The 21136-nt window shown below is 36.6% G+C and overlaps 1 protein-coding gene across 1 annotated transcript in view; it reads left to right on the top strand.

Moving 5' to 3' along the window:
- LOC109406264 (uncharacterized) overlaps positions 1–17267 on the top strand; it is a 45075-nt gene extending 27808 nt beyond the window's left edge. The window contains exons 5-11 of the mRNA XM_029877131.2: positions 3930–4064; positions 4197–4310; positions 4592–4737; positions 10298–10444; positions 10518–10795; positions 16842–17009; positions 17076–17267. Of these exons, the coding sequence (XP_029732991.2) occupies positions 3930–4064; positions 4197–4310; positions 4592–4737; positions 10298–10444; positions 10518–10795; positions 16842–17009; positions 17076–17182 (1095 nt within the window). The 3' untranslated portion in view covers positions 17183–17267. The remainder of the gene's footprint in view (positions 1–3929; positions 4065–4196; positions 4311–4591; positions 4738–10297; positions 10445–10517; positions 10796–16841; positions 17010–17075) is intronic.
- Positions 17268–21136: the final 3869 nt, after the last annotated feature.

Genomic DNA, 21136 nt, shown 5'->3' with positions numbered 1-21136 from the left:
TTCAGTAACTAATTTGGAAACCCGTGTACAAATTCATTAAGGATTATCTTTAAACATTAATTTGGAAATCCATTCGGCAATTGCTCTGAAAATTTCCTTTGGCGACACTTTTGATTTATTGTTAGGCAATTCCTTTGGAAACTTCTTCAACTAATTCTCGGCAATGCTACAAAAATGGCTTCTGATTTTTATTTCTACGAACTTCTTCAGATTTTTATTTCAACGGAAATTTCGTTGGGAATTCCGTCTGCAACTTTTCACAGATTTTTTTTTTTTTTTTTGACAATGCGTTTGAGAAAGCCTCTGGTAATTACTTTCGGAACAACTTCAACACTTTTCTTGAATCTTCTGTGCCAATCCCTACGGGAATTGATTGGGTAATTCACATGGCATTTTTTTGGTAATTTATTTGGCAAGTTTTCTGTGAGTTACCTGAAAAAAAAATTCGAATATTTTTTGAAGGAGTTTTTTTTTGGCAAATTATTGGGAAATGCTTTGATTGGATTTAATCCGAAAATTCCTATAAAATTATTCTTGGGGTTTTCTTTGAAAATATTTTTGAAAACTATTTCGGCACTTCCTTCGAAATCTTCGATAACTCTTTTGAAAATTTCTCAGCAATAATACTCGAAGTTGAATTAGATTAATATTTTTGAAAATTTCTTTAACATCACTTTTTGAAACTCTTTGGGCAACTGCTTTGGAAATTTATCGCGGGATTTCAGCAATTTCTTTGAAAGTTCCACCAGCAGTCCCTATGCAAATATACCTGACAATTACATTTGTAATTCTTTCAATAGTTCAATGTTGAAATTCATTCGTTAGGTATTTTGAAAATTAATAAGTCAATTCATTTGTAAATTTAAGTGACAACTTTTAAAAGCTTGTTTGTTATTACTTTTGAAGTTTATGAGATATACTTTTGCAAATTAAAAAAAAATCCAAGAATTTACATCGGAACGACCGAGAAAAATCTCAAGAGAATCACTTTAAAAAAAACCAAAAAATTAAGATGATTACCAGAAGAGATCACAAACAATTTCCTAAAAATGTATGAAGAAATTCCATTAGAATTTCTTGGGGGAATTTCTGTTAGAATTGAAAGAATTCTTATATTTTTTAATTTGAGTTTCTTAAGTATTCATTGAAGGAATTTATGAATCCTTGAATAGGCTTATTAACCCTTCAGCGCGTGCGCTGTTGTAAAAAGTACAACACTACCAAAAAACCTCGCTTTTCGTATATATCGCGATCGCGGTGCAGTTTTGGTTGCATGATGGCACGCATCCTGGAAGGTTAAAGGAATTTCTAAAAAAAAAAATCTAGCAAAACATTCAATGCCTCCTCTGGAGCATTTCCTATAGAATTTCTTGGAAGAATTTGTGTAAGAATCTCCAGAAAACTTTGCAGGAGTAATTTAATCTTTGCATGAAAGGATCCCAAAAGATTTCTTGTACAAAATTATTTGTTAAATACCTGGGTAAATCAGTTTAAGAATGAATGAATAAAATTAATTGAAGAAATTCTAAGAGAATACCTACTTGAATAAAATCTGAAGGAATCTTCGGAGAAATTGCAAGAGAACTTATTGGATGAGCTACTAAAGAAATCTCTTGAAAAATTCCTGAAGGAAATTTGGGAGCAATTTCTAAAGGCTTCTTTGAAGGAATTCCTTTAGAATATTGAATAACCTTAGAAAATCGATTCATGGAAAAATCCCAAAAGTAATGGTGGAAGCTTTGGAGATGTTATTAAAAAAATTAAGCAGAATGCTTTATACGATTAATGAAACCTTCGCAGGAGTTTCTAACAAGATACTTGAATAAATTCTGACAGACTCTTGTGATAATTTCCAGGAGATTTTTTTGAAGAAATATTTAAGAAATCCTTGGAAAAATATTCGTAAGAATTCTTGAAGCGATTCCTGAAAAATTCCCGATGAATATCCTCTATGAAATCTTAGCCTTGCATTAATTACTTCAAGGATGCTCCTAGTTATTCTTAAAGAACTCCTGCAGAAAGTGGTAAAATAGTCTTAGGAGGAATCCTTTGAGAGACTTCTGCAGAAGTTATTTGTTTTGACACGATTGGGTATCTGTTCTTTTACTATTTAAGCATATACGCTCCCATTTTCATACCACTCAGAACACAGGAATGAAGCGCTTTTTGTTCTGCTTCTTATTTTTGTATATTTGTTAGAAGTGAGCACGGATAATATAAAAAATAACGTAATAATTCTGGAGGAATCAATCACAAATTCTGGAGAAATTCCTGACTGAGATGCGTGATGGAAGCTTAGAATTATTTTTCCTTGGAAGAATTTTTAAGGAGTCTTGAGTCTTATCAAAAATCGGAATAGAAGTTTTTTGAAAAGTGCCCAGAGGAATATTAAGAGGAATCCCTGGAAGAAACGGAAGAATGTTTAGTTAAATTCTAGAACGGCTTCTCTTCCTCTGAGGGGATCGCGATGTAATTTCTGGGAAGAATATGTGGTTCTGAATGAATCATTGGTGGTTTTTTGTAGTATTTTTCTTGGAATTTTTCAAGAATTCTTTAGATGATCTTCAAGATAAATCCTCAGAGATATAATTGATAGATGCCTGAACTAATATGTCTATACTCGATGAAGCCTTTGCAAGAATCTTTTGAATTACTCTGTAGTACTTTTGAAAACATTGCTGAATGTCTGAGGTGAACCAGCCAAGGGGCTGAAAGCTTAATAAAGCTAATAATAATACCATTCCTAAAGGAGCGCTTTTAGAGGAATACTGAATGACATCCTTGCATTAGCAACTGAAAAGATTCTTGAAGACAAATTATTCTTCAAGAAAGATTTCCCAAAGAAAAAGGTAAAGCAACCTTTGAAAGCGTTTATAAAGAATTATTTTGTGCAATTTCTAAATAATTTGTTAAAAACTTTTTCAGCGGAGCGGATCTGGTGTAATAGTTAGAACACTTGACTATCACGCCGAGGACCTGGGATCGAATCCCACTCCCGACAAACTCGCAAAATGTGAGTTCTTCCTTCGGAAGGGAAGTAAATCGTGGGTCCCGAGATGAACTAGCCTAGGGCTAAAAACCTCGTTAATACAGATAAAAAAAAACTTTTTCGGCATAATTCTTATAAAAAATTCTTTCGCGTAATTTTCTGGGGGGCCTACCAATTTGCTTCCGCACCGGGCCCCCAAATCCCTAGCTACGCCACTGAATGTTACCCCGCTGATCCATGATACCCCGTATTACGGTACATATGTTTTGACAGGAAGTAAAAAAATAACCGGCCATAAATTGAAAAAGTAATGGGAAGCATATTAAAATTAGACCAATTTACTAAAAAATCATAAAATAAATGAAATCGCTGTTACTTTTTTTGCTTAATAATAATTTCAAGTCAATGCTTATTATATGAGTCACAAACTCTCAAAATTTCATTACATTCGGTTCATTGAATCCGGAGTTATAACAGTTCAAAGTTGGCTATCGCATAGTTATTACTTTTTCTAGAATATTTCTAACTTCATGTAGAACAGCCCGATCTTTCCCATTTCGACCATTGATGCACAAATAGTTGAACAACTTCCAGTAAAAATTTTAGATTTTTTGATGCACTTTTCAAAAAGTTACAGCCCTTTCATCAAGTGAAATTTTTGCCTGTTCCGATGATTTTGTCTATCCCCTGTACAATTAGAATAGAATACTTTTAGGCGCTGTACAAAGTGTAAATACAGGTTCCAAATGGAATTGCTCACGCAGTGCCATAGTGGACAATAGAGCTGTAAATTAGGTTAAGTGATTGGAAATACAAAAAAAATAAATGAAATATGTTTTTAAAGGGATTAACTGGTCTGGTTTATAATAAGTAGAAATCACAAAAAACTTTCTGTTTTTCTCATTCGATATTTGTGAATGTTTTCTTTTACTTTTTTAAGGATTCCATCTATTACGACCCAGTTCTCAGTGCACTACAAGAAGATTTGACGGAACAAAACCGATTCATACAGAAAACTAGAAACACTGGAATCCCGACAATGAAAAACGTACAAAGCCTACAACACGAGTTTGAGGTATGTCTATAAACCTAGATGATATCTGGCCAAAGGCAGCATACTTGCGTCTTTTTCGTAATGAACATCCGTAACCATGTTTTGCAAAGTATTCACTTTGACGAATTGTAGAATTGAACGGTTTAATTTTAGGATATAGACAGAAAAACCAGCAAAGAACTGACGGATAGATTCAATGCCCTTATGGAACATCGTGAAATTTTGAACTCCAACAACAGACGAGTGAAATCACTTGTTCGAAGAGATGTAAGTATTATGCATATTGCCATATTTTTATCAATTTAAATTAACAAATGCTTTTTTTGCCGAGAGACCCATTAATCCCAAAATGTCCTTGACATCCTTGAACACTAATAATCTTCGTGCCCTCCACACGATATACGAATGCAAAAATGGTCACCTCTGACCATTTTTATTATTCTATATACGAAGTTTTTGCCTATATAAGTTATTCTGCTGCTTAAATAGAATTTCCAGAATTTCTTTAGCACCTAATAAGTAAAACTTATCTCCCTGAAACATTCCAGAGTGATTTCGATGTAAACTCATCACGGTACGATCGAGACACTTGTAGCATGGCAGATCTGAAAATTCAAATGGATGAGATCGAGAAGATCTTGAAACAATTGAAAAATGCAACTTCATGTGGAAACCCGAAAGAAATTTATCCAAGGTAAGCGTAAAGTGTCTGGTGGTGAATGTTGAGCTGCTCAGTATTATAAGCTCCGATCTGGCTTTCTGTTCGTTTCACTGCACTTCAGGGCAATGTAGGGGTGCATTCGTGATTTTGAATAACGTGCCAACTCGGGCATCACCATTATGTAGCATCGTGCGATTAATTGCCTGCAGTTCCAGGCTTCTGTGGAAGGTGAGAAAATGCGCGCTCACTTTAAACTGTTTCCTATTTCTCACCACGGCTTCGGTATGAATCTTATTTTGGGAGCCGACACCGGATTGAGCGATAAACATTCTTCTCCAAATCTAGATAGCCTAACTCACGACTGCCACATGATCTGAACTACAAAAATAGGTAATCATAAATCAAACACAGGTAACCGTAAGCGGAAGTACATTTCTTGCTGTGAATTGATTTTATTGCCATCATTAGTATTTTTTAAATTATTATGATTGGGAAATATCAGGCAAAAGATATAGTTGCAATTTCCAGCATACTTGTTAAAAAAATATCTCTCAGTGAGCGAACACTGTAATGGATTCACCTATACAACCGTATACCCACATTTTTGAGGTTATGAAAAGCATACTCTTTTTCAACCTCAGTTTCTGAGAGTACTTATAAATTCTTGCAGAACATTTTTTGGGTTTTGCTAGTTTACTTCGGAATTTTGTTTTATGACATCTTCTGATGGCACTATGACTATGAAATTTGTGTTATACGATTATAACTTACAAATTATTTCAAATTTCTTCATGCTGTCTTCGGACAAAATGTTCCTGAGCCCGACATACACTTTTATGAGCATGTCGAGACCAGATTATCAACATTGCATAGTGTTTTTACTGGCGAAAGCTCGAAAAAAAAATAAATATTTTAGTAATTTTTTGTCGTAGTTCTCGAATGATACATGTTTTAACATGCTTTGACACACCGCTTCACTGCATTTACACGAGAAATTTTACTGAATATTGTAATATCGTACAATAAATTATTTTTGTCTTACATTGTGGTTTCCCACAAAAAAAGTATTTTCTAAGGAAATTGCATACTTTCAAGCGTTTTCGTGTAGATATGAAGGGCCAAAAACGGTTAAGGGCGGACGGGACGGTCGGGTAAATATCCGCCATTGCTCTGTTGCTACTAAGATGGTAATCTCAGATTCTACTTCATATTTTGCAACAAAAACCTATCATTGTGTATGCTCACTTGCACTGCACATGCTGATTGTTTTTCATCATCTTCAGTGCAATAGAACTCGAGGCATGATCCCGGGCCTCCACATTTCAGGGGCCCCTACAAAATGTTACTTCAAATGGGAACCGAAAAAAGTAGTGCTAGAAACATCTTGTTTTAATTTTTATCACAAGTACTTCTACTCTCAAGCCCTGGGCTTGGATTATATCTTCCAGGAAGCTTTTAAATCAGGCATGTAGCCGATGTGCTTTGCAGTAATGATTGGAATAGCTGAATGTACGTATTATCAATGGCAAACAATTCTGTAAAAATCAGATCTTCAAGTCATCTGATATAGTTATACTGATCATGCTGCTGCATAGTATATCGAACATTTTGTCGAAGTCATTTATGTGCCGGGAATAGTAGTTTACGCAACAAGGTGCAGAATGACGATTTTTACAGCACGAGTCGTACATTTATCCAACGAGGCTTGCCGAGTTGGATAATTACGACGAGTGCTGGAAAAAACGAGTTCTGCACCGAGTTGCGTACAACGTTTTTTGCAATTTCTCATCGTAATAGGCTGTTTTACCTCACGCAAATCTGCCAGGAAAAGGCCTACTTTCCCACACCACATTAGTAGTGCGGTAATGGTTCATTACAGCACTGATTTGCGTTGCGTAATGAACCATTACAGCACTGTTTTCAGTTTTGATCAACTTCTTGATGCTTTCTCGACGCAGGTTTCAAAATTTGTGACAACTGCACAGCATAACCTGCTTTGATCAGACTTTCTTAAACATGGCTATGAACATCAGTGTGCAGTTTGATGAAAAAATTTTGTTAAAAACTATCCTCAAGTGGTAATTTATGAAATTGCAAAAAACGTTGTACGCATCTCGGTGCAGAACTCGGCCAGCCTCGTTGGACAACTCGTGCTGTAAAAATCTTCATTCTGCGCTGCAATTTCATAAATTACCTTAAGGATAGTTTTCAACAAAACTTTTTTATCAAACTGCACACTGATGTTCATAGCCAATGCTTAAGAAAATCTGATCATAATAGATTAAACTGTGCAGTTGCCACAATTTTTCAAAACTGCGTCGAGAAAGCATCAAAATGTTGACCAAAACTGAAAATAGTGCTGTAATGGTTCATTACGCAACGCAAACCAGTGATGTAATGAACCATTACAGCACTGTTAATTTGGTGTGGGAAAGTAGGCCTTTTCCTGTCAGATTTGCGTGAGGTAAAACAGCCTATTACGATGAGAAATTGCAAAAAAATATAATTTCAAGTTGGTGAGAATATTACAAACTGAGGGAGGGTAATAGGCCCCCTGAATGGGCAATGTTAGTATATGGGAATGCCAATGAAGGTTTGTAATATTCTCCGAGGCTTTCGAAATCCAGCAGGGCGCGTCCCCGGGTTGCGAGTAGGGGGAAAAGGGAGATTTTTCGCATTTGTACTGTAATCAGCCAATGTGATATTATCTTCTATGGTGTTGTAGTGCGAATGAATCATCTCATTCTATGGGAATACGAACCTTGTTATGTATTGTTTAACACCTTCAATTTTCTAAGCTTGACAAGGTTTTGAAGACAAACATGAGATGAGAGAATTGCCTAATAGGAAAGTCACATCTTTTACATATGCACATGGGGTCATGTCTAGCATTTAATATGTATGGCAATGACTGGTTCTTACCTAGTAGGGGTACTACAGGACCACGCGGACAATAATTGATACTGATTTTTCATTTGGGCCTAACTGACATTTTCGAGTTCTCTTCATCGATCTTCTCTTTGTGTTATCACAGAATGTGTACTGAATTTTCCAAAGATTTTTTGGTTGAAGAAGACGACTACATGTTGCTAAAGAAACAAAAAGAATAATGATTTTGTTTGTTTTGATCAAGTTATTAACGAAAGAGAGAGTCGACGAAGAGAAATCGATCAAGTCAGTTAGGCCCTTATGAAAAATCATTGTCGAATTCGATTAAAGGCTTAAGCTAAGTTTCCAGATCCCACGTAGAGCACTCAAGTAAAATTCCTCCTTTTTCCGCAAGTAATTTTGACAACTGATCTATAGTCTATTTTATGAGGCTAGTCAAACGGCAGAACTCCGCGCTCTGATGTTTACGTTTTCAATCATCATCCGGTTGATGATGGTTAATGACTGCGCGCAAGTCAAGCGTAGTTTTTGAAACTGGCTAAAACAATAATTAGAAATTTTTATTTAAATTCTTTTCGGCAAGTTAACGAGTCAATCGCAACGAAAAAAATACCTGATTAATTTATGAGATTTGTATTGCTTCTGCGACTGCTTTTGAGCCTTTTTTGGCACCAATTTCTCATATCTCCAATTTGTCGCACAAGTACCTTTTCAAAAATTACACGAGATTCCAGCAAAACAAACGTGCGGGGACTTCTGTCAGTTGACGCCGCTGCTGCGATCAGCTGTTCTGAAACGTCTCGTAAAATAGCTTATATGGGGAGAAATGTCACTTTTCCTTAATAATAACACGGACTATTTTTCCGCGCGGAAAAGTGACAGCTTTATTTGATTTGCACGGAAAGCGTTACTGGCGTTACACTTTTTTCCTTACTTGCCATCTGCGAACCGCTCAAGTAATTTCGAAGCGGAATCATTATTGTCTATTCGGTTGGAATCAAGACCGACATTCAATCAAAAATTGCCATTTTCTTGGTCGCAACTATTTCGCATCTAGTGCGCTGTGTTGCTGACAACAACGGGATGGATGCGCACTACCTTTGACATGATTTAAAAACGTCGCGAGTTGGGTCGCGTCGCGACTTGATTGTGCGAAGTCCGGTTTGGTGGCGGCCCGACAATACTTGATCATTACTTGTCCCAAGCCCGTGCACGAGGGTGGGGTTTTGGGTGTTAAACCACCCCCACCCCCCCCTTCCTTTCATTGACGCTCCATACACTAGGCGCCCCTCCGCCTTTTGCCAAAATTGGGAAAAACCCCTCCCTTGGCGCCACTTCTGTGCAAGGGCCTGACTTGTCCTGTCTTTTTGCACAGTACGTACAAAGTGGAAACTAGTCATTAAATTGGGAATAATATAATTTCCAGAACCGTAGGGACATTTTTTCCGGGGTGACTGGCGAGTCGGAGAGGGTTGAAGTTTCCGTTTGTTATAATTGACAAAATAAACAATCGGGCGCCTTTTCTTTCTATGACTAGCTTGGCATTTTGTGGATTCTTGTTTTTTTTTTTTTGTTTTGGGAGGTATGCGATTCACTTCGAGCCATAAAATTATGTTGCATCTGAATAGCATTGGTATCGTCAAGTGTGTACCAACACTCTAATCCCACACCAAAATACCCCTCCCTATCATCGGCTTTGGACTGACTTGCGCCCTCATTGCATCACCAAATGCTGCAAAATGAAATGAAAATGAAAATGAAAAATCATACTAGGGTGGAAGCTTCAGTTTTGGCCAGCCCGGAGTTTTGGCCATAGTGCGGTATTCAGCCTGTTACGATCTAAATCGGCATAAAATTATTTTTTACTAGTAGATTATGATGATAACAGCTGTGAAAAGCATACATTATGATTAAAAACTGGAAGAAAATAATATGTTTTCTTGAAAAATCAGCTCCCATATATCTATTTTGGCCAGCGTGCTTCTAATTTGGCCACTCCCATAAGAAATACATGCGATTGGCCAAAATAGAAACCAAAGCTGAGAATATGGCCAAAACTGCTTCTATTTTGGCCAGTGCCACTTTTAATACGAAAATCGAGTATTAGCTTGATTTCTGCAAGCCTCGTTGGATAAATGTACGACTCGTGCTGAAAAAAATCAACTTTTTTGCAACTCGTTACATAAATAACTATTTTGCCATTACGTTGTGAAAACGTCAGCTTTTTACTAAGTAAAAGAGCGCTAAAATGACCTACTTTTTTATTATTCATCAAAACAAAAGTGCCGAATAGTACCACTTTTCGGCACTTTTACCAACATACATTTTTCTTCGATTTTCGTGTGTGTCCGATGATATGTAGGATTGACTGCATGCTTAATAAGGTCGATTGACCATGATACTCAGTCGTACCTCATTCTGCAAAAGAACCTAGAAAAAATCCTAATCAAACCTCGTTTTTCGTAATGACAAAAAAAAATGTGTATGCAACTCGTTGCAAAACTTGACTCGCACTGAAAAAATCATCATTTTGCAACTTGTTTCATAAATAACCTCATTTTGATGACAGTAACAGTATGATCTATTCGGGGAAGTGGACTGTTCGAAGTAACGGTATTTAGGGAAGCGTTAAAGGGCCCTTTAGTTTATGTTCACAATCTACTAAGAATTATTGCTGAAAATTAACAAATTTTCTTTTTTTCAGAGTCAAACAACAAATACGTGATAGTGAGAAAATGAAGAAAAATATGGAAAAACGAGAACACCAACGTAACATTGCACAAATTGAGGCGGATATCGCTGACATGTGTCACGATGAGCTAGCCAATGATTTCACTCCTGATGAAATACGGTAGGAAGTGCGCTTAAACGATCATATATGCATAACTTATCAGTAACCTTTTTCCAATCTAATATAATACCAGACGAATTGATAATTATCGCAAATTAGAAGAAAAAATCAACACCGAAAAAGCGAAGCAAAAAGTTTTATTGGGAAACAAGGCCGATCTAAAAGATACAACAAATATGCTTAAATCTGCATTTCAGCATATACTAGATGTTCTCAGAAATATGGAAAACGGAATGACGACCGCGTCTAAACCAGAAACTGCAAATCCGAATGATTCGATTTTAGATTTACCGTTTCTTGACTTCAACCAAGCTATGAAAAATCCACCGCCAAAACTGTTTGAAGGAGATCGTAAGTACCTGCACAGATCAAAATACACGTGTGAATTTCTAGATGTGTTTGTAACACTCGAATTTTTCCCATCAGGCACCGATTTACCGATCTATTAAAAAAATAATAGTGATTGAATAGTAGTTTTTGCAACTTCTCATCGTAATAGGCCATTTTACCTCACGCAAATCTGACAGGAAAAAGCCTACTTTCCCAGACCAAATTAACAGTGCTGTAATGGTTCATTACAGCACTGATTTGCTGTTTTCAGTTTTGATCAACTTATTGATGCTTTCTGGACGCAGGTTTGAAAAAAACTGCACAGTATAACCTGCTATGATCAGACTTCCTTAATCATGGCTATGAACATCAGTGTGCAGTCTGATGAAAAAGTTTAGTTAAAAACTATCCTCAAGTGGTAATTTATGAAGGTGCAAAAAACGTTGTACGCAACTCGGTGCAGAACTCGATTTTTACAGCACTCGGCAAGCGTCGTTGGATAAATGTACGACTAGTGCTGTAAAAATCTTCATTCTGCACCTTGTTGCGTAAACTACTATTACGCAACAAGGTGCAGAATGATGATTTTTACAGCACGAGTCGTACATTTGGTCGGCGTTAAGTCAGAGAGGACCATGTGTCTTTTACCTAATTTCTAGAAAAAACGACTGTAAAATTTGCTACTCTTCAAGTTTTGAATTCTTCAACAAATGTTCTTGATGTTTTGCCATAAATCTTAATAACTATTCATCGCAGCATCGCTCTGTATTGATCGCGAAAAAACGTAAAATAAAGCTTGAAACCGAGAAATTGCTAAGTACGGACACGTTCAATGCTTCCAGTGAGCTTTTCGCTCTTTTAAGGACAAGGTATTTGGAGTACATAGCTCAAAATTTCTAGAGCACCGTTTTTTAGAACCGTTGTACGGATTTGGATGAAAATGCATCACGCTAATTGTTCAGTGGTTGTCAACAGCGTGATGCATTTTAATCCAAATCCGTTCAACGGTTCTAAAAAACGGTGCTTTAGAAATTTTGAGCAATGTACTCCAAATACCTTGTCCTTAAGGAAGCACGACACTAGACAACGGACTAGCATGCAACGCCCAGTGGCACAGCCGAAAACTTTTCCTGACAGCTGCGGCGGGAATCGAACCCGCGCTCCTCAGCACGATGCGACTAAGAGCTTGGTGACCCTAGCCGCACGACCACGGAGCCGCACGTATTGATTGTACCGTCTTACCCCGCTCGTTCGACACGTTTTAATTCGACACTTTTTAATTCGTACCCCGCTTATTCGACACATGTCGAATTAAAAAGTGTTGAAATGTCACAGTGATGTCCACTGTAAATGCAAAACAGTTTAATATTGCGCTTATACTCGCACCCGCAGCAGCTCCTCTTGCAGACGCTAATTCCGGAAGTTCTGTTTTGGTGCTATTTGACGCCCAAACCGCCTCGAGACCAACCGGAATCGACTGAGGATGGCAACAATCGTAAAAAGAACGAGCTTTTCATTCGCACCACCGCAATATCTGTTGAAATTATGTTTCATAACAAATCCGGAAATCAAAACAAAAACAAAAATAGAGTTGCCAAATTTCAATGAGAAACGTGGTGTAGGGTGACCAGTTTGTCGAATTAAAAGTTTACCCCGGTTATTCGACAACAGTCGGTACTTAGTCCACTCTGACTGAACGGTTTTTGGAAAATCTTCAACCAACTACAGTTCACACTCAAGTTTTTACATATTTGATGAAAAAATAATTCACGAGTAGGACAATAGTTAATAGGAGTAGTGTATAATGTAAGCATGAAGTTTGAAATTTGATTTTTTTTTGTTATCACACTGTTGATTACTATTTTCAATTTTTATGTTCAGTCAGAGTGGACCAAGTACAACAGTTCAATATCACATAAAGGGTAGTCAATTAATGAGCTATTTAAGAATTCTTAACTTGAACATGCAATAGCTAACACCTTTGAATGTTTTTTCATAGTTCGGTACGTTTTTGAAATATTGTAAATAGTTACACAGTTCATAATAATGTATTCAGAGGACTGGCATTTTTCAAAAATTCGTTCAGACAGAGTGAACCAAGTACACAATTCTTAAATAATCGGTAAAATCAATTTCTTCATGAAACGGGTATTGGTACATTTCAATATAATGCCCAACAGCTACTAAACAAACATATTTTGATTTGGAAAGGATTACGAAGAATAAGGTAATTTCAACTATTTTTCTTAGAGACACATGGTCTACTCTGTCTGCACGCGAAATGCCACAATATGCTTCACCACGATGATCTGTAAAATACGATAATCACCATAATAAAATGGAAATTCACGTACTTACTTGATCAATATTCATCAGAAAATACGTTAGGGAGCCATACGATATAGAAACATATCACATTTTGATGATAAACTATTTCATTTATTGGATTTTAACCAATACACATTTTTCTCTTGACAACAAGCATATGGTCCACTCTGACTGCACACTATTATCGTTTTTTGCAGTTCAATCAAAAGAAAGTTGTGCTATAACTCTCGTTAATTGTATGTAACATTAAGAAAATTGGGTGAATGTTCCAAGTAGCTTAAGTAATTCTAAATCATATGCCCTAAAAATCAAATTTTCAACAATTTTGTTACTTGGTCCCAGTGCTGAAAAATTCATTTCGTCATATCTAAATTCCATCACCTACAGCTCATTTTAGAAGCTGAACCTGAGAATATGATATATGAAAAACTTGTGCGGCTACACCAGTTCTGCAAGAAAGTCACGGAAAAACCGCTATTTTTCGAATATTTGATGTAAATGTCACGGACTACCTTTGAAAAATGCCAAATGATATTCACCGTGACCTCTACACCAAACACACAATCAAACGCATCTTCTATGCGGTGATAGCCCGCTGCGTGTTATTTCCGCACTAACATCTAAATTTTTAAACTTTCGAGTACCGTCGTGCGGGGCTACTTTGGACACTTTTTTGTGTATGGATTTATGGAAATCAAAATATGGTTCAAATCTGTTTGATGTCTCTTGGACTATTATGAAGCAATATTTCCCCTTCATTTGGATGAAATTGTTTTTCAAACAGACCCTTTATTGCTTGTCAGGACGCGAACAAACATCGAATAAACCAAAAAAATATATAGAACGTATAACAGCATTATTTCTACAGTTCATAAATTGCAAAGGGTTGATCCATTCATTCAAGATGTATCAACGTAACATACAGCATACAGGCAATACAGGCAAGTAGTTGAAAATGTCCAAAGTAGCCCCAATCCGGTTCTATATGAGATGTGTCCGATTGGTGTAAGAACAACATTTTTGTTTATTGATGGATTTAGTTCAAATTTTGCACACATCCTACATACACACTCACGATTGTTATATATAAAAATTGTTAAAATCCATTCACTACTCTGGGAGTTATAATAAGGGGGCTCACTAAACAGTTTAAATAGCTGCGTAAGCCATGATTTGAAATGTTTCATGAAATTGCGAATGAAATAATCCAAGATTGCCTTAGTGATCGCGACGTTTAATCAGAATAAACTTAAATAAGCGGTTTACGCAGTTAAGTGAATCCCCCTAATGTCATAATGTTGAAAAATTATGAAAAAAGTGTAAAAAGAAGCCCCGCACGACGGTAATAGCTTCATAGACTTCACATGACTGAGGGTGGAGGGTGGACATGGCTAATGATTAACCCTCTAATACCCAATCCCGCCTTTAGACGGGGTATAGTTTGAGCATTTTTGTAATTTTTGTTTCGTGGACAATCAAAATTTTTATATTTTTGGCTAATGTTTAGGACTGTTCTGTATATCTCATAATGGTTTTTGGTGTCTTTTAAAACGTATTTACATTTTTTAAAAATCATCGAAAAATTGATGTTTAAGTCACTTTTCAGAAGTCATTGTTTATTTTGTATTGGATCGCTACAATTAACATATTTTAAATTTTTCCCAAATCATTCTATCATATTTAAACAGTTTAAGGGAGTCGAATACACTCTAAAATTATTTTCCTTAAAATAACACGGAAAATAAAATTTTCAATGAAAAAAAAATTAAAATATTAATATTTCAACAATAGTCATAAAATCTCAAAATGTTTTCGTCTCAAAAAATCCGTATCCCGAATAGGCTTCCAGGAAAAATATAAAAGTGGGGGGATGATCAAAAATAAAAATTAGGAAAATCAAAAACCGAAATTTACAAAATCGGGAATTAAAAAGAATCATCTTTCAAAATATGTTTAAATCGATTTAAGATGACGAAAAATGATATTTAGATCAAAATAAAAAATTTGGGTATTAGACCCTGCCCTTCGGTTCAGAAAGGGGTATGGGCGCGTTCTGCCAACTTGGTCGAGGCAGATTTCTTGTGAGAACAAGTTGCATACGGACATTCAAAAGTGCCTGAACGAAAGATGTTGCTTGTGAGGATCACTTGAAGATCGGATGGAAGATCATTCTTTTTTTTAGAATATTCGCGTTCGCCTATTTGTTGCTCTTCGTGTTCGTATATTTTAAGTTTCATCTTCAACTGAGTTTGATGAACGCTGCTAGTCAGCAGGGATGATCTTCGCATCTGCATCCGTTGAACCATTCTGAATGGCCGTCGTGAAAGTATCACCAAAAGCGCTACTAATATTTCTTTTATATTTTCATGTATCTGAGTATCATGAGTGATAGCAATAAGCAGGGATAGCAGTAAAAATGGAAGTAATGCAGTACGACGGTGGTGCGATGCTGGTAAAAAAATATCGCTGGAGATGAGCATTGTTTGTACTCAGCCATGTCTAAGACGTGCTCCGAAGTGTCAGGAAAGGAAGCATGCATAAAGCACTAATCTACAAAATCCCGGGAAAAAAGTTGAAAGACCTTATTTCACGTGGAAATCCAGCGGTAGACAAGAGGTGGATATGGACGAATGTTCGTTGAAATTGGAAGGACATTGGTAATGACAGAGCCGAATTTAAGAAAGCGACGAAGCAATTGTAGCAGAAGATGGTGAAGTTGGACTACGAAGACGATTTCAGGCCAAACATTTCAATAGGTCCTATCTGCATTTGAGAGGCTCTCTTTGTTCACTTTCTCTTTCAATTATTGCAATGTAATGGTATACTTTTCAACTACTTTTGCAGTACAAATCAAAAGACGATTGTTTTGACCATCGTTCTATGCACGGACACAATCATAATTCAAATAAACAGCTGAGAAATTAACGAAAGAGAGAGAAACCAAAGAGAGCCTCTCTTCTGCAGATAGGACCTTTAGACATGTTTGGCCTGATTTGCTAGAAACCGCAGACAGCAAATGACATAGGCTTATCGTATTTCAATGGAGATGGCGATGAGGAAGAAGCAGCCCTTCAAGAACATAACCAAAATAACTACCTACCACAAAAAAACATTACGATCGAACGAAAATAGGAAAGAGCAATTCAGCAAAACCAGTATGTTCAAAACGCTTACCCCAAACAAGCGACCCAAAGGTAAATTACGTTGACCATTTAACTAACAACACATTCTCTTACAGCTCAATACACCACATCGATTTCCAACCTTTCCCAATCCTTAAGGCCACGCAAAACTTAAAAGCCGCAGAGCTAAAGAGGTTGCTATGCCTACTCCCAAATTCTAAGGTGTATTATGGACAATGCGAGTTCTCGGACTTGCATTGGAGACTTGGCCCTATGACCCCCTTGTGCATCAATAAAATAAAATAAAATAAATAAAAAATTTGGGTATTAGAGGGTTAATACATGTATGGGAGGGAAAATGCAAAACTTTGATTTAAACTGCTTAGGCACAATGTAAAAACCGGGAGGGGGCAGCAATAAAGCCTATTTCTTCTAAACATTGATCATAGTAGAGATGAAATTTGAATAAAGGGTTCAGCCTTGACAAACAAGCTATCACGCAGCTCCAACTGAAAACCCATAAAAATAATGATTGAAAATTATATTGAACTTTTTGCTTTTCCTTTTCCTCACAAATCGTAAAGGATTTTAAAAGTTTATTCTTTTTCGATTTCTAGTTCAGTCATTTATCTCAAAAGCAAAATACAAAATATCAAATCTCATGAACATCTACCGTGACGTCGATCTCACAGCAAAGCAAGAATTGTTGAACATGGAATATCAGAGCAACATTCTTAAGGAATATAACGAACAGAACTTGAAGAGCATGAAGGACATAGGCAAATGTAAGATCCGTAACAATTTGTTCTTTCAGCCATCTTCGATAACTTTCGTTCACTTTCTATGAACAGCAATAATGGAAGGTATAGTTATAGATGATCCAAACGTGTACAGCAGAAAACAAATCAAAGCAATTAGCGCCAATATTGTAGAGAAGAATATGAAACGTGAAGATTGAAGTTTATGCAAATTTGAATACATGTTTCTAAATTCGATTATCCTTGAAGAACCATCAACTTTGTTGCTGAATAAACTGGTAGGTCAACTTCTTGTTGCTTCTGTTGAAATATTACAAAGCTACTATGGTAGCACATACACTTAAGGTCCCATTAGACATGATCAATTTCCTTACTCAGGTTCCCAAACTTGAAGGTTTGCGACCCCCTTTTGCCAGCAGACGTACTTTTCGCGACCCACCATATAAAATCCCTCAGTTGTTGACTGTCACAGTAAAATATTCGACTGCGTCCCCCTGGATGAAGGCCGGCGACCCCCCTGGGGGGTCACGACCCACAGTTTGGGAAACCATGCATACTCAATCACTAGTTAACCAAATAAAACGAAAGTCGTGAACTTCTATCAACGACTAAATATTCAATATCAAGTTATACAACTTTTTAAAATTTGAAATTTTAAAATTTAAAGTAAATATGGAATTTACTAAAATTCAAATATCTTGCGTTTTGTTCAACCAATTTGAAAACATTTTCCGTAAATTAAAAGCTGAATATAATAGGGTATGTGTTCCATCATTAATCTCACGCTCCCATATTCATCCTATTCGAAAACAAGCGATTACGGTACCGATTGATTCCGTTCTTTTTGTTTTCATGGGTGCTCACTTCTAACAAAAAATACAAAAATAAGAAACAAAACAAACAGCGCTTCAATCCTTTGTTTTTCGTAGGATGAAAATTGGAGCCACATGCTTAAGAAGGGAACCAATACCCTACCATTCGATCATCTAAATGCAGGTTTTGCGACAGATTGATGAAATTCAAGATATTGGCGAGTTTTAGGAACGATTACCTTAAATTTTAGCAAAATTTCCAAAAATATATGAAGAATTTTTTTTTTTCAATAAGAAAAAAAAAACAATCTAAAAATTCTTTCTCAATGTTTATTTGACATACCATATGTAGGCGAGTTACAAATTCAGCTCAATTGGAGCATTGATTACGGAGAATGAAATGTATGAAGAGAGTGACTTTGCTTAGAACAAAAATCGATTTCAAATCATCAACCTTGTATGGAAAGTCGAAAAAAAATTCGCTCTACTGTAATTTTTTCCTTCGCGTTTTCGAACTCAGGGCATGATTCTACACCAAAAATTATCATTAGCTTACCGAGCTCGAAAATGCTGTAAACTAGTGTATTTAACAGCTCCAGTCTAGAAAATACAATTTAACTTCCAGCTCCCTTTTACAAAATGCTGATGACCAAACATTATTCAGTTAAATCATAGTTTTCAGTATCCATAAATTCGTACGCTTTTAATCAGACGCTCAATGCTTCAAACATTCAGCAGTTTTTTCGCATTTTGAATATTTTTCAGTCAAATTTATGTGAAGGCAACATAGTGGCATTCTAATACAGTGGCGTCAAAAAATGTTGAAAATGAAAATATTTCCAAAAATAACAATTATTAAGTGATATTTTTTTTAAATAGAAAATAAAAAATATTTCCAAATTTAATCACAGAGAACAGACGAACATGCTCGAACAAAAATGCTTGAAAATCTTGTGTTAAGAAAAAAAACAAGCTCAGTAGCGGCATCGACGGTGACTTTCCCACCTAAAAACTCGTTTCGACATCATGATGGCGCTTACTAAAGAAATATTTTACTAGCGCACATTTAATTTTCCTACACAGAGACTGTTCTGTATTTGGTAAAATAACAAGATGTCTCAGCTTTCAATTGATGCAAAAAATTTGAAAATGGGTGGTTGCCATCATGGTGAAAAAAAAGTTTTGGTAAAAAAATCCAAGATGGCGGCCAAAATCAATATGACCGACCCAACTTTTTTTATTGCAAATAGTAGCTCTACCATTCCTCTTTTCAACAACAACTCGTTTTGAGGTGGTTTTTGGAGAAACTTTAGAGTTATAACGGTTTAAATGAGCCACCATGTGAACAAAATCGAGGGGTCTCCAAAAATTGTTGTGGCTCTAACCATCAATTAGTAACCAAATGCATTTTCCTTACTTTTTAAGCGAGGACTTTAAGAAAATCGCCACCTTAAACATTGTTGAAGTCAAGGTGTAATTAGTGGGCCGGTCTCAGCGACAATGAGCCATTTTACGAGACGTTTCGGATCAGCTGATCGCTCATTTCATGAATGAAAATTTGACAGGAGGTCGCGCCCAAGCCCGTGAGTGTTAATATCATTATCAACACTGTTGTCGCTTCGTAAAATAGACCCATATATCAAAAAATAAACAATCATTTACCAGACATCACGCATTTGTGATGAGATCTAACTTAAAGGGAGCAGTAAAAAGCCTTTTTTTAACATTAAAATGATACGTTTTCACATTTTAATTTTGTGTTTCCCAGCTGTTTTAAGCTGTTCCGTCCCACACAATGAGTAAGGTAAATTTCATGGATTATGGAGAACGGCGGTGGAATGAATCTGTTGGATTGTATTGGCGTTGGGGGTGGGTAAGACGAACAGTGTTGGTGTTACTTTGATAGGGAAACGTCCATAAATTACGTCACGCTTTTAAGGGGGGAGGGGTGTAGGGTTTCAGCAAAGTGAGACGACCCATACAAAAAATTCAGAAGTCTCTTGCAAAACGTGTGACATACACGCAGAAAAATAAATTGTAAACATAATTAACCTTCATCCAGCCAACGTACATTTTCCACCTTCGGAAAAGCACAAAAATGGTCATAACTTTTTTGTTTTTCGATAGATTTTGATGATATTTTCACAACTTCCCGAAAAACTCTTCTAGTTTATGATGCCGGGGACATGGGTGCCTCGCCTGGTCCACATGGTTCCGGAGTTAATCCGGATTGTCTTGGGGTACCAAAATTGGCCACATACTTTGTGCAACGTATATCTCAAGATCCCGATGAGGTAGAAGTATAGTGTCTTCGGCGAATTTGTTCAGCAGGTTAAGAACTAACTGGCAACGGCGACTTTGGTTCGCGATTCGGCCGCTAGGCGGCGCCAGTGTCAAAAATGTTCAGACCCTCATATCTCAGAAAACTGATAAGATAGAATGATGCTGTCTTCGGAAATATTCTTCAGCAAGCTCAGAACTATCTGATAATAAAGTCTTTGGTTTGGGATTTATTCGCTAGGTGGCGCATTGTGTTTGAAAAATTCAAACATGTATATCTCGATACCCTAATGAGGTACAAGCATGCCGCCTTCATCAAAGTTCTTCAGCAAGCTAAAAACTGTCTAATAGTTGCTTCGGGAATTTCTCTAGGAATTCCTCTGGAAATGTCTCTGGGAATTCTTCCGGAAATTTGTCCAGAAGATCCTCTAGGACCCACATCAGGAACTCATGCGGAGATTCCTTCAGGAATTCCTTCGGTAATTTCCCCAGGCATTCATCTGGGAATTTCTCCAGGATTTCTACAGGAATTCCTCCGGATTTCTTTAGAGAATTTTCCCAGGAATACCTCCATGAGTTTCTCCGGGAATTACTCCATGAATTGCTCCGGGATTTTCCTCTGGAATTCTTTGAAGAATTTCTCCAGGCTGGATTTCTCCCAGAATTTTTCTAGGAGTTTCTCCAGAAATATCTCCGGAAATGTCTCCGGGAATTCCTTCGGGAATTTCTTCAGGAAATCCGCCAGGAATTGCTTCGGAAATTTCTACAAGAAATTGTCCAGGAAATAATCCAGATTTTTTTCCAGGAATTCCTCCAGGAATATCTTCAGGAAAACTTATGGGTTTTTCTTCAAAAAAAAAAATCCACTGGGAATTTCTCCAGAAATGTTTCCTTGATTTTTTTTCCTTCAGAAAACCCTCTGAGAATTTCTCCAAAAATTCCTCTGGGATTTCTCTAGGAATTCCTCCTTTGTTTTCTCCAGGAATTTCGACTGGAATTCCTCCGGGAATGTCTCTAGAAATTCTCCCTGGAATTTCTCCAGAAATTCCACTAGGATTTTTT

This window comes from Aedes albopictus, chromosome 3, assembly GCF_035046485.1.
Source record: "Aedes albopictus strain Foshan chromosome 3, AalbF5, whole genome shotgun sequence".
NCBI classification, from domain to species: domain Eukaryota; kingdom Metazoa; phylum Arthropoda; class Insecta; order Diptera; family Culicidae; genus Aedes; species Aedes albopictus.
The sequence above is the reverse complement of the archived record's forward strand: the minus strand, read 5'-3'. Positions and strand labels throughout refer to the sequence as shown.